This window comes from Anabas testudineus, chromosome 16, assembly GCF_900324465.2.
Source record: "Anabas testudineus chromosome 16, fAnaTes1.2, whole genome shotgun sequence".
In the NCBI taxonomy this organism is placed as follows: Eukaryota; Metazoa; Chordata; class Actinopteri; order Anabantiformes; family Anabantidae; genus Anabas; species Anabas testudineus.
In genome coordinates, this window is record NC_046625.1 from 343,953 (window position 1) to 359,461 (window position 15,509).

At 42.9% G+C, this 15,509-nt stretch overlaps 1 protein-coding gene across 1 annotated transcript; it reads right to left on the bottom strand.

Moving 5' to 3' along the window:
* Positions 1-211: 211 nt before the first annotated feature.
* selenbp1 (selenium binding protein 1) lies at positions 212-13,460 on the bottom strand. The gene is made up of 12 exons (XM_026373000.1): positions 13,253-13,460; positions 10,874-10,927; positions 10,201-10,313; positions 8,806-8,991; positions 7,714-7,834; positions 7,427-7,609; positions 5,778-5,959; positions 5,263-5,341; positions 1,718-1,839; positions 1,553-1,645; positions 1,344-1,462; positions 212-1,073 (listed from the first exon to the last, which is right to left on the bottom strand). The coding sequence occupies exons 1-12, from the start codon at positions 13,254-13,256 to the stop codon at positions 911-913; spliced, it is 1,419 nt and encodes a 472-aa protein (XP_026228785.1). The 5' UTR covers positions 13,257-13,460; the 3' UTR covers positions 212-910.
* Positions 13,461-15,509: the final 2,049 nt, after the last annotated feature.

The following is a 15,509-nucleotide window of genomic DNA, read 5'->3' on the forward strand; positions in this document are numbered from 1 at the left end:
ATCACAGTAATTCAGTGAAAGTCATATGTACAGCCAAAGCTAAAAGCAAAACGTAACTGTTGATGTCTAATTCGGCGAACTTAATGTTTGTAGCCCATCTCTGTATCTATGGTAACAAAAACGTATGATATGATGCTACTCTGCCCACAAAGGATCAGTTTCTGGATCCCTGCTGTGTGATGCATCAAATGAATGGAAACTGAGGCAGATGTTCAAAGTGAACTTTATTCAAATGTGGTGTTTGTTATTACAGCTGAGCGACAGGTGAGTTAAAATCGAACAGACAGAGATCACAGGCAGCAGAGCCAAGAGGTGGTTATTACCTGGAGCTAAATATCATTCAACAGATCCAATGTTCCTAAAATGTTCCTTAATGCTCCTGGATTAGTGGAACCATCATCCATCCACGACTGTGGCAGTGACCAAACTTCTTCTTTTAACACTGTTTTATTTGAATGTCTGTTCCTCTTAAAATCTCTAACTTTTGTTTTATTGTTGTTAACAGTGATGCTGATTAAAGTGTTTCTGAAAAATGAAATTCAATATATGTCGTTTCATTTCACATTAAAATCACTTTTTAACCTGACTGTTGTTGTCGTCGGTGATGATTTCGCTTTTTTCTTCTGCTTCTGATTCTGTTCTCATTAAATGTGTTAATTTTTGTTTCACATGCTTCAATAACAGACAGAATCTCTTTTTATTTTGTGCAACTGAAAAGTACAAAAATAAAAATGTTAAATGAAAAAGAAAAAAAAAAGATTTAGTTTCTGGATCTTTGCTGTCAGACCTGTGAGATCAGGGTGAACTGATTAAAATATTTATAAATTTCACTGCTGATAGAGGCTTGAAAAAAATGAAAAGATTGCCGTTTGTTTTCAGAGCCAGATTTTTTTTCTGATTTCTGATTAATTCACAGCCAGATGTCAGATGTGCAGTCTCCTCCAGGATATCTCATCTCGTGGGCCAGAACGGGACCGTCCGGTTCTTTACCAAAATCCACCAGGAAGTTTTCATTCAGGGACAGACCTCCGCTGTCAGAGTTCACATCGATCTGCATCATCACCGAGCCCTCTCTGCAGAGACACAGCATAATGTGAGCCGTCAGTCACAGCAGGACCAGGACCGGGTTTTTGTTTTACCAGGAATTCATACAAAGGTCATTAAGAGATTTCTCCAACGTGTCTAATAAAGGTTAAGGTTAGGAGAAGGTCAGCTTCCTACTTTCTGTCTGAAAGTTTTGGGAAGAACGTTTCTATCCACACACTCATCAAACTCTACTACACAGGACCACGACTAACTGCAGCTGTACAGTAGTACTGCAGTAGTGTGAGTACTGAACATACTTGATCATGTCGGGGTAGAATTGTTTGTCCCAGGCGCTGTACAGAGACGTAGTCACGTAAAGTCTCCGGCCGTCCAAGCTCAGCTGTAACATCTGAGGTCCTCCATGGACACGCCTCCCCTGAGAGACAGACAGGTGGACAGAGAGAGACAGATCAATAAATGAGCAGAAGACAGTAGACAGCTTCTCAATGATTCCTGCCTGTGGTACCTTGATGATGCGTGGGGGGGGCTGTGGCTGGTTTTCGGGGTCTTCCAGGACTTTCACTGGTCCATCACTGACGAAACTTCCTCCCAGAAACACCTGCAGCAGACAGACAGGTGAGCTGTTTCACTCTGAGCTTTCTACCTGGACAGGTATCTTATCTGAGCTCACCTGGCCGACCAGTCGGGGGTTCCTCCTGTCTTTGATGTCATACTGTCTGATATCACCGTGCAGCCAGTTACTGAAGTACAGAAACCGGTCGTCCAGTGAAATCAGGATGTCTGTGATCAGACCTGTACACACCGACGGGTAACAAGTCAGACCAGAAACCAGATCAGAAAACAAGAAACCAACTAAAGATACAGACAGCAGTAATGGAACAAAAACCAGTCCAGAAACAACAAGACACCAGACATAAGACAAAAACCAGTCCAGAAACAACAAGAGACCAGACATAAGACAAAAACCAGTCCAGAAACAACAAGAGACCAGAGACGAGACAAAAACCACTCCAGAAACAACAAGAGACAAGACATAAGACAAAAACCAGTCTAGAAACAACAAGAGACCAGACATAAGACAAAAACCAGTCCAGAAACAACAAGAGACCAGACATAAGACAAAAAACAGTCTAGAAACAACAAGAGACCAGACATAAGACAAAACCAGTCCAGAAACAACAAGAGACCAGACATAAGACAAAAACCAGTCCAGAAACAACAAGAGACCAGACATAAGAAAAAACCAGTCCAGAAACAACAAGAGACCAGAGACGAGACAAAAACCAGTCCAGAAACAACAAGACACCAGAGACTAGACAAAAACACTAGAAACAACAAGAGACAGACATAAGACAAAAACCAGTCTAGAAACAACAAGAGACCAGACATAAGACAAAAAACAGTCCAGAAACAACAAGAGACCAGACATAAGACAAAAACCAGTCTAGAAACAACAAGACACCAGAGACGAGACAAAAACCAGTCCAGAAACTACAAGAGACCAGAGACGAGACAAAAACCAGTCCAGAAACAACAAGACACCAGAGACGAGACAAAAACCAGTCCAGAAACAACAAGACACCAGAGACGAGACAAAACCAGTCCAAAACAACAAGACCAGACATAAAAAAAACAGTCCAGAAACAACAAGAGACCAGACATAAGAAAAAAACAGTCCAGAAACAACAAGAGACCAGAGACGGGACAAAAACCAGTCCAGAAACAACAAGACACCAGAGACTAGACAAAAACCAGTCTAGAAACAACAAGAGACCAGAGACGGGACAAAAACCAGTCCAGAAACAACAAGACAGACATAAGAAAACAGTCCAGACCAAGAGACCAGACATAAGAAAAAGTCCAGAAACAACAAGAGACCAGAGACGGGACAAAAACCAGTCCAGAAACAACAAGACACCAGAGACTAGACAAAAACCAGTCCAGAAACAACAAGAGACCAGAGACGGGACAAAAACCAGTCCAGAAACAACAAGACACCAGAGACTAGACAAAAACCAGTCTAGAAACAACAAGAGACCAGACATAAGACAAAAACCAGTCCAGAAACAACAAGAGACCAGACATAAGAAAAAAACAGTCTAGAAACAACAAGAGACCAGAGACGAGACAAAAACCAGTCCAGAAACAACAAGACACCAGAGACGAGACAAAAACCACTCCAGAAACAACAAGACACCAGAGAGACAAAAACCAGTCCAGAAACAAAAGAGACCAGACGAAAAAAACGTCCAGAAACAACAAGAGACCAGACATAAGAAAAAAACAGTCCAGAAACAACAAGAGACCAGAGACGAGACAAAAACCAGTCCAGAAACAACAAGACACCAGAGACGAGACAAAAACCAGTCCAGAAACAACAAGACACCAGAGACGAGACAAAAACCAGTCCAGAAACAACAAGAGACCAGACATAAGACAAAAACCAGTCCAGAAACAACAAGAGACCAGACATAAGACAAAACCCCAGTCCAGAAAATAACAAGAGACAAGACATAAGACAAAAACCAGTCTAGAAACAACAAGAGACCAGACATAAGACAAAGACCAGTCCAGAAACAACAAGTGACCAGAGGCGAGACAAAAACCAGTCTAGAAACAACAAGAGACCAGACATAAGAAAAAAACAGTCCAGAAACAACAAGAGACCAGACATAAGAAAAAAACAGTCCAGAAACAACAAGAGACCAGACATAAGACAAAAACAGTCTAGAAACAACAAGAGACCAGAGGCGAGACAAAAACTAGTCTAGAAACAACAAGAGACCAGACATAAGACAAAAACCAGTCCAGAAACAACAAGAGACCAGACATAAGACAAAAACCAGTCTAGAAACAACAAGAGACCAGAGGCGAGACAAAAACCAGTCTAGAAACAACAAGAGACCAGACATAAGACAAAAACCAGTCTAGAAACAACAAGAGACCAGACATAAGAAAAAAACAGTCCAGAAACAACAAGAGACCAGACATAAGACAAAAACCAGTCCAGAAACAACAAGAGACCAGAGACGGGACAAAAACCAGTCCAGAAACAACAAGACACCAGAGACTAGACAAAAACCAGTCTAGAAACAACAAGAGACCAGACATAAGACAAAAACCAGTCCAGAAACAACAAGAGACCAGACATAAGAAAAAACCAGTCCAGAAACAACAAGAGACCAGAGACGAGACAAAAACCAGTCCAGAAACTACAAGAGACCAGAGACGAGACAAAAACCAGTCCAGAAACAACAAGAGACCAGAGACGAGACAAAAACCAGTCCAGAAACAACAAGAGACCAGACATAAGACAAAAACCAGTCCAGAAACAACAAGAGACCAGACATAAGAAAAAAACCAGTCCAGAAACAACAAGAGACCAGACATAAGACAAAAAACAGTCCAGAAACAACAAGAGACCAGACATAAGACAAACCAGTCCAGAAACAACAAGGACAGAGGCGAGACAAAAACCAGTCTAGAAACAACAAGAGACCAGACATTAGAAAAAAACAGTCCAGAAACAACAAGAGACCAGACATAAGAAAAAAACAGTCCAGAAACAACAAGAGACCAGACATAAGACAAAAACCAGTCTAGAAACAACAAGAGACCAGAGACGAGACACAAAAACCACTAGTCTAGAAACAACAAGAGACCAGACATAAGACAAAAACCAGTCTAGAAACAACAAGAGACCAGACATAAGACAAAAACCAGTCTAGAAACAACAAGAGACCAGACATAAGACAAAAAACAGTCTAGAAACAACAAGAGACCAGACATAAGACAAAAACCAGTCCAGAAACAACAAGAGACCAGACATAAGACAAAAAACAGTCCAGAAACAACAAGAGACCAGACATAAGACAAAAACCAGTCTAGAAACAACAAGAGACCAGACATAAGACAAAAACCAGTCCAGAAACAACAAGAGACCAGACATAAGAAAAAAACAGTCCAGAAACAACAAGAGACCAGACATAAGACAAAAACCAGTCCAGAAACAACAAGAGACCAGAGACGAGACAAAAACCAGTCCAGAAACAACAAGAGACCAGACATAAGACAAAAACCAGTCCAGAAACAACAAGAGACCAGACATAAGAAAAAAACAGTCCAGAAACAACAAGAGACCAGACATAAGACAAAGACCAGTCCAGAAACAACAAGAGACCAGAGGCGAGACAAAAAACAGTCAGACAGACTCACTGGGCATCTCAGGCAGCATCCATCCCTCCACCTTCTTACTGGGAACACCAATCACCTTCTCTGCAGCCCAGTCGCCTTTCTGAAGACACGCAAGAACCGAACAGAAGCCAAAACTGATCAGTTGTCAGATTTGTTCATGTATCAGAATCGAAATTTGACTCTGAGCCTGTTAGCTTGTTAGCCTGCTACTACTGTTGTCTGTGGACTTTAGAGAAACTCACTGCTGCAGTCTGGATCAATAAAAGTGTCAATAATAGTTTTTATTGTGTGTTCGTCATCATACATGTATGGTATCATTTAGCACCCGTGGAATATTTTTCTGTATCTGTAGTAACAATGACTCACTCCCTGGTAAAACAGTCCGAAGTTCACAAGCAGTCCACAGTCTTACTGAGACTGGAACTGAGAACCCTGAGGTACTTGATACCTTAATCTTACTGGTACCTAGCACCCTGTTGTTCTGACTGGAGTTTTACTGGAATCTGACTGGTGTGTGTCTGTGCTGTGATACTGACTGGTGTTTTGTAGAATCTGAAAACAGTTCCTTGTAGGGCACATCCCACATAGCCTTCAGGGGCGCTGGGGTCATGCAAGAATCGGACCTCCAGAGGAATAGCGCCCTCTTCTCCCAGATCGATCGTCTGCAGTCTCTTGTGGGTGGTCCAGTCCCAAACATGGAGGCACTGGCCATAGTGACCTGGAACAAACACAATGCTGAGCTCAGGTCTGATGTTTGAGTGTTTTTTTTTTTTTTTGGCTTTTGTTTTAATGGAACATATGACTGTCTCTGAACTCCCGTGTAAAGATAAATGGAAATACAGTAAGATAATAATTCACACAGGAGTTAACGGGCCTGAATACGACATTAGGAAGTCACTAAAATTAACGTAGAATCAGTGTAAGTTTGCTAAAACAATGTCGGGCTCCGTAGTTTTCTCTAGACCCCTTCCCAATCTGACCAGTATTTAACCGCTGGCTGTCTAAGTGGTGTCCCGCAAACAACGTGGGCTACAGAGACTAAACCTGGGCTGATTAGAAGAGACGGCATCCATCCCACTTTAGATGGTTCGTCTCAACTCTCTAGGAATATGACAGAGTTTATTAGACGACCCAAACCCTGACATGTCAGAGTGGAGCCCAGGACGCAGAGACGCAGTCTTACACACCTCTCTGCAGCTTACTGCAGCAGGATGAATATGTCTCTCTGAATGAGTCCACCCCCTCAAGTCATGTTAATTATCATGTTCCTAGAAGCACAGGTCGGGGTGGAGGAGTAGCAGCAATCTTCCACTCAAGTTTGTTAATCAACCCCAGACCTAAACATAGTTTTAATTCATTTGAGAGCCTCACTCTTAGCCTCTCTGAACCTAACTGGAAAAATCAAAAAACAGTCCTGTTTGTTATTGTGCACCGTCCTCCTGTCCCAGTTTTTAACTGAATTCTCAGAGTTTCTATCTGATTTAGTTCTTAGTGCAGATAAAGTCATTATAGTGGGTGACTTTAATATCCATGTAGATGTTGATGATAACTGCCTCAACACTGTATTTAATTCACTATTAGACTCTAAATGTAAATAAACCCACTCACTGTTTTAATCACACCCTTGATCTTATTCTGACATACAGTGTGGAAGTTGATCAGTTAATAGTTTTTCCCCAAAACCCTCTTTTATCTGACCATTTCTTAATTACATTTGAATTTACAGTACCAGACTTTACTAAACCTACAGATAAGATTCACTACAGTAGATGTTTATGTGAAAATGCTGTTGACAAATTTAAGGAACTGATTCCATCTTTTATTTCAGAGCCATGTACCAACACAGAGGAAGGCAGTTATTTCAACGTTACTCCAGCACAAGTGGACTATCTTGTTAATAGTACTGGTGCTTCACTTGGAACAATACTTGATACTGTTGCTCCTCTGAAAAAGAAGCTAGTGAATCAGAGGAAGTTAGCTCCATGGTACAATTCACAAATCCGTAGCTTAAAGCAGAAATCACGTAAGCTGGAAAGGAGGTGGCGTTCCACATATGTAGATGATAGTCAAATGAGACTTTCTAGGATCAGCATCTAGAGCCCTGATTTACCAATGGAGATTCACTGAGCCTGGCCGTGCTGACTAGAGACTGTGGGATCAGAACCCAGAATGTTTCCTTACCCACCTTTTTTGACATGAGCAGGATTAAATCCATCACCCAGAGCCTGCGGTGCCCCCCATTCGGTACTGATCATCACGTTGTGTTGAGGCTGGTACCAGAAGTCGTACCCAAACGGTGCCGATTCACCCGGCTGTTCCCAGTTACCGATGACTTCGAACGTCTCACCGTCCAACAGGATGAAACCACCTGCGAGGACGACAGAAACCAGTGCTGGTTACACACTTTTCTAGTTTGTAACAAAACCTTCGTAGTTCTTCATCTACGTGAGCAGGTGTGTCGAGGATTCCCACCTTTGCCGTTGCCGGATGGGTCTCCCAAACAGCTGATCATGATCTGACCGCTGCCCAGACAGTGAGAAGTGTGAGGATTTGCCAGGCCACACTTCCAGAACAGATCCACAGGTTCCACCATCTGAGGAAAACAAACCACAACACATGTGGACTAAAAGTGCGCTCAGTAGAAGCACCGTTATATCAGTGACCAACAGATGGAGCTTGTTCTGGAGCGTGACCAGAACAGCATATACGAGCTGGAAGTTTTGTCTTCTGCTGTAAACAGGAAACTGCCGACACAACTGAACTTTAACTTTAACTCAGGTAAACTGTGACCTCACTAAAATATTGCACAAAACAAACAAAAAAAAGCTGCACTCAGAGAAGCTGGACAGATGGTCACAGGTGATATGTGACTGCATCAGAACTGTTTAGACATGTTCATCTTCAGTGATCAGGACCCTGAACATTTCTAGGACTGAAACTTGGTTTAACCCACGAAGATAAGACCAAACAATCCAACTGTAAAACCAGTCCACACCGGATCACAGTGCTGAGCTTAGAAAAACAGTCTGTGACAAGCGGAAACAGATCAAGATCAAGTTCTCTTAACAGGTTATTTCAGAACAGGAATCACGATCCTGTGTTGTGCGATCATGATGTTAATGTTGAAGAGCTTTGTCAATAACACCTTCATAATGAAAGAGAAACTAAACTGAAACCACAGCTGGAACTGAATCCTGGGACGTGCAATAAACTGTCTGCGCCCTCTGCTCAGGCCAAGAACGTCCTCTGCTTGTCGTTTGTCTAAATAAAGATCCACTGAGAACTTCGTCAGCCAACATATGTTTCTCTTCCCACTTCACCAAACCAAACGTCTTTCAAATATTTGCAGTTTTTACAGAGGAGCTGGGGACAGTTTGTCCTGCAGTCCGACCTCAGGCTGAACCTCCCTCCTCCTCAGAACTTAACTAACAGGCTGCTGAACTGAAAAGTGTGATGATTTGTTTCCACAGCTTTAACCTAATGTGGGGCCTCAGGCCATAATGAGCCGTGGGCTCCGTTTGCATCAGGGCCGCTCTACAAGACAGAACAGAAGCCTATTCATACCTTGTGGATCTGCGGCGCTCTGGGCTCCGTCCCCACATCGACCACGTAGACTCTGGACGAGATGAGTGACGGCAGAATCAGGCGGTTCCTCTTCTTGGAGGCGTCTCCGAAGCAGCTGCTGCAGGTGTTCCAGCCGGAGTGGTGCAGCTCGTCACGGAGGTTCGGCATCGGCAGCCGGTGGATCACCTGACGGGCAAAGGTCAAAGGTCAGAGAAACATGCTGAGGGTAGAGAGACGGAGCTCGACCTGCCTCCCTTCACAGCCCGTCTCCTAAAAAGATGTGAAACGTTCACGATCTTCTTCAAACTCAATATATATTGAAAAATTTACTGCAATTGTGCATGTTTCCCATCTCTCCAGATCTGTAATGTTGAACCTTTTTATATGGAAACAAACTTTAGTTTTGCCTAAACATTGAATCTGGAGCAAGCAAAGCTTAATATTATAAAGAAATGAGAAATTAAATTTAAAATAAAACACATCAGTGGTATTCGCTTCTTATTTAAATGAATAAAATAAATTATTATGTCTCTATCTGTAGTATTTCGAGTTCCTTTTTAATGAAAATCTATTCTCACAGGCCAACAACAATAGAACAAAATAATAATAATTTACTTCAATCTTTCAACTATTAGCAGTCCATGTCTTGGAGTAGACAAAGTGCATAAAGACAGCATCATTCAAACTGTGCTCCACTCTGATTTACTCTGATGCACCTTGGATCAAGTGAGATACCTGGTATCTCTTCTTAGATGTCTGGGGTTCAGCTCTGAGCTGATTGAGTGAAGGTGTTCATCAGTGAGACGACTCCTGAGTGGTGTTTTGTTCATCTTCATCAACATAGATATGTGCTGCCGAACATAGAGAGCATTTGAGCTGCTTGGGCACAGAGTTGGGGCAGTGGAGGAAACATCGAAACTGGTTGGTTGGTGCACTTTCCATGTCAACAGCAAACGGATGATTGAGCAGTTCAAATCTACATTTCTGGGCTTCAAAGGCGGTAAATCGCCGGTAACCTCTTTCATTTGTCCATTTTTAGGGAGGGGTGGATTAAGTTTGTCCGATGTGACTGGTTGCATGGATGCTAATGATTGTCAACAGAAAAGGAGGGGGCGCTTGGTGGTCTCGACTGACGAGCCAACACACTAACAAAGCATTCTGGGATTTGTAGTATTAGCGGTGTGTGCGCTGTATACTGGGGGTGGGGCAGCTCTAATACATATTTGATGTGATCTCGCAGGTCGAATATAATTACACCTGAGTTTTCGGGTGGAGAAAACATCTTGTTTTACCAGCTGTGTCTCAGTGAACAGATAATCTCACAGACTGGGATCTAGTCCGAACTTTAGAGACTCCGGTAGAAGAAGCTTAGTGGTCCTCAGCAGCTGGACCTACCTGGCAGAAGCTCGGGGACCTGGGGTCGACATCGACAGTAGCCAGGTAGTCGGGTTTCAGGGTGCCAGTGTTGCGGTAGATGCAGGGCAGGTAGATGATCTCCTCCCGAGGACCTTGGACAAGAAAACGATCAAAGTGAAACACTGGATCTGGATCTGTTGAGGTCAGTGAGTAGAACTCCAATACCACATGTGGTTAGGAAGGAGGGAAACGAGCCAGTACGAGGGTACAAATACATCAATTCAAAGTACATTATATACAAGTACATACAATAGTATTAATTACTATTTATACAGTACTTTATATTAAATATAAAATGTGGTTTGAGTATTGTTAATGTGTACTGATGCTGACTGGTCTATTTCAGTAGCGGCGCTGGTAAAACCATGTTGACACCAGCAACACCTGAGCAGCTGCTCTGCGAGGTGTGAACGTGCACCACCATCATCTCAGGAGCTCAACTTTTATCTTTACTGGGATCTAGTCTGAACTTTAAGAGCTAATTGGCACAAGACAATTTGGACTCTAGACCAGGTCTTAGGTTGAGGAAGCTTTGTGGCCGCTGGTACAGTGTAAACCAGAACACTGCAGGTTTGTGGTCCTGAAACAAAGGTCAGGGGTCATGTAAAGTTGAGCAGGACGCGAACACTTGAGGTATCTGAGTGTGTCTCACCCTTCATGGCATCCAGCGGGCTGCGGTATCCAGGTCCACATCCTGAACAGCTGGCTGAGAAAACACAACAGATGACAGGGGGCGTGTGACCTGTACACGTCTGTGGTTAAAGGATCACAGCAGCTAAACAATAAGTCAAGAAGGTGTGTGCGTGTTTAACTGTACATCAATCAATAACAACTGTGTTGGGCAGGTACTGTGTAGCAGCACATGATACAGTCAACATCATAAAGTACTGAACTGGTTTCATCCTCTTTTTGCACCTCTGCTGCACCTGAGCAGATTGGAAACGTGGTGAGACCAGTAGAATAGTACTGCTCATATTGTTCGGCTCTCTCTTTATCTGAGCCTCAAACCAGGAAAGAGAAACCAGATCTGGACTCAGCTTCTCTACCCTGTGGAGAGCGCCTACTGCCTATTCCCAGAAAAAAAAAATTGAGACAAACCAGCTGATTTGTGGAATTTGGAGGCCACTGCCTTCTTCTGAATGAGTCATAACATCACCAAGAAATCAGCCATACAAATCAGACCGGGATGAAATGGACTCTCCAGACTGCACCAGCGCTGGCCTTCCCAGACCTGAAGAACCGATCTGACTTTAAGACACGTCCAAACGCTTTTACGGTTTCTTGTCCTGCTCAGATCTGACTATTTTCAAACTGAATTCGAGGTAACAACAGAATAACACAGAGGTTTGGGGGCGTCCCAGCACGGGTCTGTTTCTGTTATTATCTTCTGTGGCTGTTGTGAAATGCGAATCACTCACTGACTCTGTCTCAACAGGCAAAGCAGCTGAGCTGTTTTGCTTCCGTCTGTTTGTGACATTGCTGATCTCACTCAGTCTTTCACCTCCCCAGGACAGGTGGCTCTGAACTGGACCCAATGGGAAATGTGCTCTTTTCCCACTTATTGCAAAACTGTCACATGCTAGAGATCATGTGACCAAAGGTGAATATCTGAGTGTTTCTGAGGATCAGAAACGAGAAATCAGTCCTCCCAGTCTCAATGTGTTTTACAGCTGATGGTAAAATCTCCTGTGACCTGACTGAAGAAAAAACAATCAAACAGCAGCAGTGGTTCGAATTCTGATTCAAAACTAAGCTTGGTTTGATTGTGACGTGCTGCAGGAAGCAGATGTGACTTCCTTACCAACGTTGGGCTGCTTCATTTACATTTACATTTACATTTAGTCATTTAGCAGACGCTTTTATCCAAAGCAACTTACAAGTGAGGAACAAGGCAAGCAAATGAAATCGAAGTCAAGAAGAAACAACATCAAAGCAAAGTGCTATCGAAAAAGTGTTTCTGTTTCAAGGGATGTGAGAATAAAAGAGTAGAAAAGTTTGTTTTTTTTTCACCCCGATACCTGAGCTTTTAAAGCATCAGATTACAGCGTGTGCTCCTGAAAACATGCTCGCATTTTAGTTTAACCACCTGGAACAGGAAAGGAGATTATAAAGTTTTGCACAGGACACGAGTGACTTCAGGTAAAACTGAAGTCTGAGCTACCGACTGCTGCGTCCTGTCACTTTGATAATGTTTCTACAGTTCAGTCAGAGATGCTCCTCGCTCGGCTCGCCTCTCTGAGGAAACAAGCAGCTTCCGTGACTTCAGATAATCATCAATTACAGTTTGCACGTTTGATACGAAGTAAAAATTCATTCAGCTTCATCAGGACTTCTGGAGTTTTACACTGACAGTGAAACTTTAAGCCCACCTTAAAATAATAATATAATAATAATATATTGTGCATGTCTCTGATTCCTAAAAGAATCCTGGAAAGACGGATCAGTTTACAGGACAGAGACTGTCTTCATGCACTGAATAAATGGCTTAAGCAGGCACAGACCCAGGGTCAGGGGGTCAGAGGGGTCGGGGGCCTGTGGTCTTTCCCTGCACAATATTCCCTTCAGGCTGTGATGACAAATGTGGATAAAAGTTTCTGAGGATTAACGAACCATCACTGACTCTGACACATGAGGTTAAGACTCTGATCCGACATGTTCCCCCCCACGATCCACTACAGGCCTCAAGTCTCTGGTTCACTAACTTTGAGTTTAATTCTGTTTGGTTGTAGAATTCAAAGAGTCTCCTTTTAAAAGTCTGTCTGTCTGTCAGACCCCCCCAAATCAGTGAATTCTAACTGTGAGCTAAAACTCTGCAGGCTGCCCCTTTAGTTTCCTCTCCTGAGCTGAAGGAGGGGAAACTAAACTCTGCAAACAGCAAACAGAGCAAAGGTCACCAGCACATAGCAGCACGGAGCAGCTCTGCTCCCACCAGACTCCATGACAAAAACATTTATTTGAGCAGTTGAGCGTGAAGCTGCAGGACGGAAACAAAGACAGGACATGATTACAGATCAATTTAAAAAGAGCTTACCCATGTCTCAGCTGCTGGTCTGATCCTACAGTTCCTGCTGTCGCACTGTCTGGACTCTCTTAGACCAGAGCCACAATGAAAAACCAGGAGGTGGGGTTTTACTGTTTGAGTGTCAGCCAATTCGACAGGAGGTTTGCTGCTGAGCGTTAACCCTCTCAGGACCAGAGACAGTTTGGTCTTGAATCCAGCCTGTTGAGTCTGCCGCTGCTGCTCAAAGTAAAACACGTTTCCTGATATGAAACTGATGATAACCTGCTATAACCTGTCACATGGTGACGAATACCAGGATTCAGTTCTTTCACATTGTATATTGACTTTTCAGCTGCACCTCCCCGCTAGGAATTTACAGGAATAGGAATACAAGAATGTTTCCATAACATTTCACTTTGGTTAGCAAAACGTTAATCTTGAATGTTCCAATCATGTTCTTAGTGGCGAGTTTTTTAAAAGTTTCTAAAACGTTTTTACTGTGGGTTTAAGAACGTTACAAGTCAATGTTCTTAGAACATGCCAAAACATTTCAAATGAAATATTCACGGACCACTACAATACTGCTCAAGCTGAAAGATTTTAGAACATTCCTACAATATTCTTTTAGCAGCTTTAAAAACATTTGACATATTATATTAACATCATTACATTTTCAACAATCTTATATAGTGAACGTTTAATGTACACAAACAACTACAAAAACAAGTAATACTGACAACTGAACATATCTTTACATCTTATCTGGAGGGTGTATGGTAACAACCCCCCCCCCCCCCCCCCCCCACCTACTTAAAGATAAAAAAGATAAAGATAAACTTTATTGTCATTGCAACATCGTACAACGAGATTAAGGTGCCAACCAGTCTGTGCCATATATATATAGAATGAAAGGAATAAAAAAACAAACAAAAAACAGAATAAATAATCAGAGACAGTCAAAAGACAAAATAAGACACAAACAACCCTTCAAGTAATCAAAGAGGTCACATCACATTGTGCTCCAGACCAGCTCTCACTCCCACAAGTGAGCATACTGTCACTATGGTCCGTTCTTTATGGTGTTTAATGTAGTTATTGCTACTGGATAAAAGCTTTTCTTAAATCTGTCAGTCCTAGTTTTGATGGACCTGAACCTTCTCCCTGATGGCAACAGTTCAAAGAGAGAGTGTCCAGGGTGTGTAGTATCCCTGAGAATGGTTTGGGCTTTTTTGAGGCAGCGGGAACTGTGAAGTTCTTCTAGAGGGAGGAGAGGGGAACCGGTGATCCTCTGTGCTGTTTTGATCACTCTCTGGAGAGCTTTCCTCTGAGCTACTGTACATCTGCTGAACCACACAGACACACAGTATGTAAGGATGCTCTCAATAGAGCATCGATAAAAGGACACCAGCAGTCTCTGGGAGATGTTGTTCTTCCTAAGTACCCTTAGGAAGTGCAGTCTCTGCTGGGCCTTTCTTATCAGCTCAGAGGTATGTACTCCCCAGGTTAAATCCTCCTCTATGTGGACCCCCAAGAAACGGAAGTCTGACACCCTCTTAACACAGTCCCCACCAATGTACAGTGGAGGGACCTCAGTTTTTGTCCTCCGGAAGTCAATGACAACCTCTTTTGTCTTCGAGGTGTTAAGGAGCAGATTGTTCCCCCTGCACCACAATGTCAGCTGTTCCACCTCGTCTCGTCCTCGTACTTGTAGCTGCTGTCAAGTATCAGTAATACTGTTCAAGAGTTGGAATTGTTTGGTTAAATATTTCAATAATGTCTATATGAAAGAAGGGAAACTCAGAGAAATGTACATGGTTAAGAGCAGGTCATTACGGCACTTGTGTGGCAGTTTGCCGAGGTGGAACCAGTGTTTGCCAGTCGAGGTGGCGTCAGGGCGTTGTATTGTAAAACGATCTACTGCACGTGGATGGGGTTTTATTCGTCAGAAGATGGGGTGCTGAGCTACGTTGCAATGCGGAACTTTCTGAAGATTTGGATGGCAGAAAGTGCCTTATGGGGAGTGAAACTCCTCAAATTGGCTGGACAAGTGAGAGTAGAGGGGCGAGGGGGGCTTCTCACTTGATCTGGAGGTGGGAATTTTAGTTAGAATCTGAACAAAGGATGTGGTTACAGCAATATTACTACCACTGACAGTGTCAACATAACTACATTTAGGGGAAATACAGCAGGTTTAAAAAAAAAAAAAAAAAGGTTTCCTATAAGGGAACATGGTCTCACTCAGCTATTGCTGGCTGTGCTGACAGAGTGACTACAGGAACAAACAGTA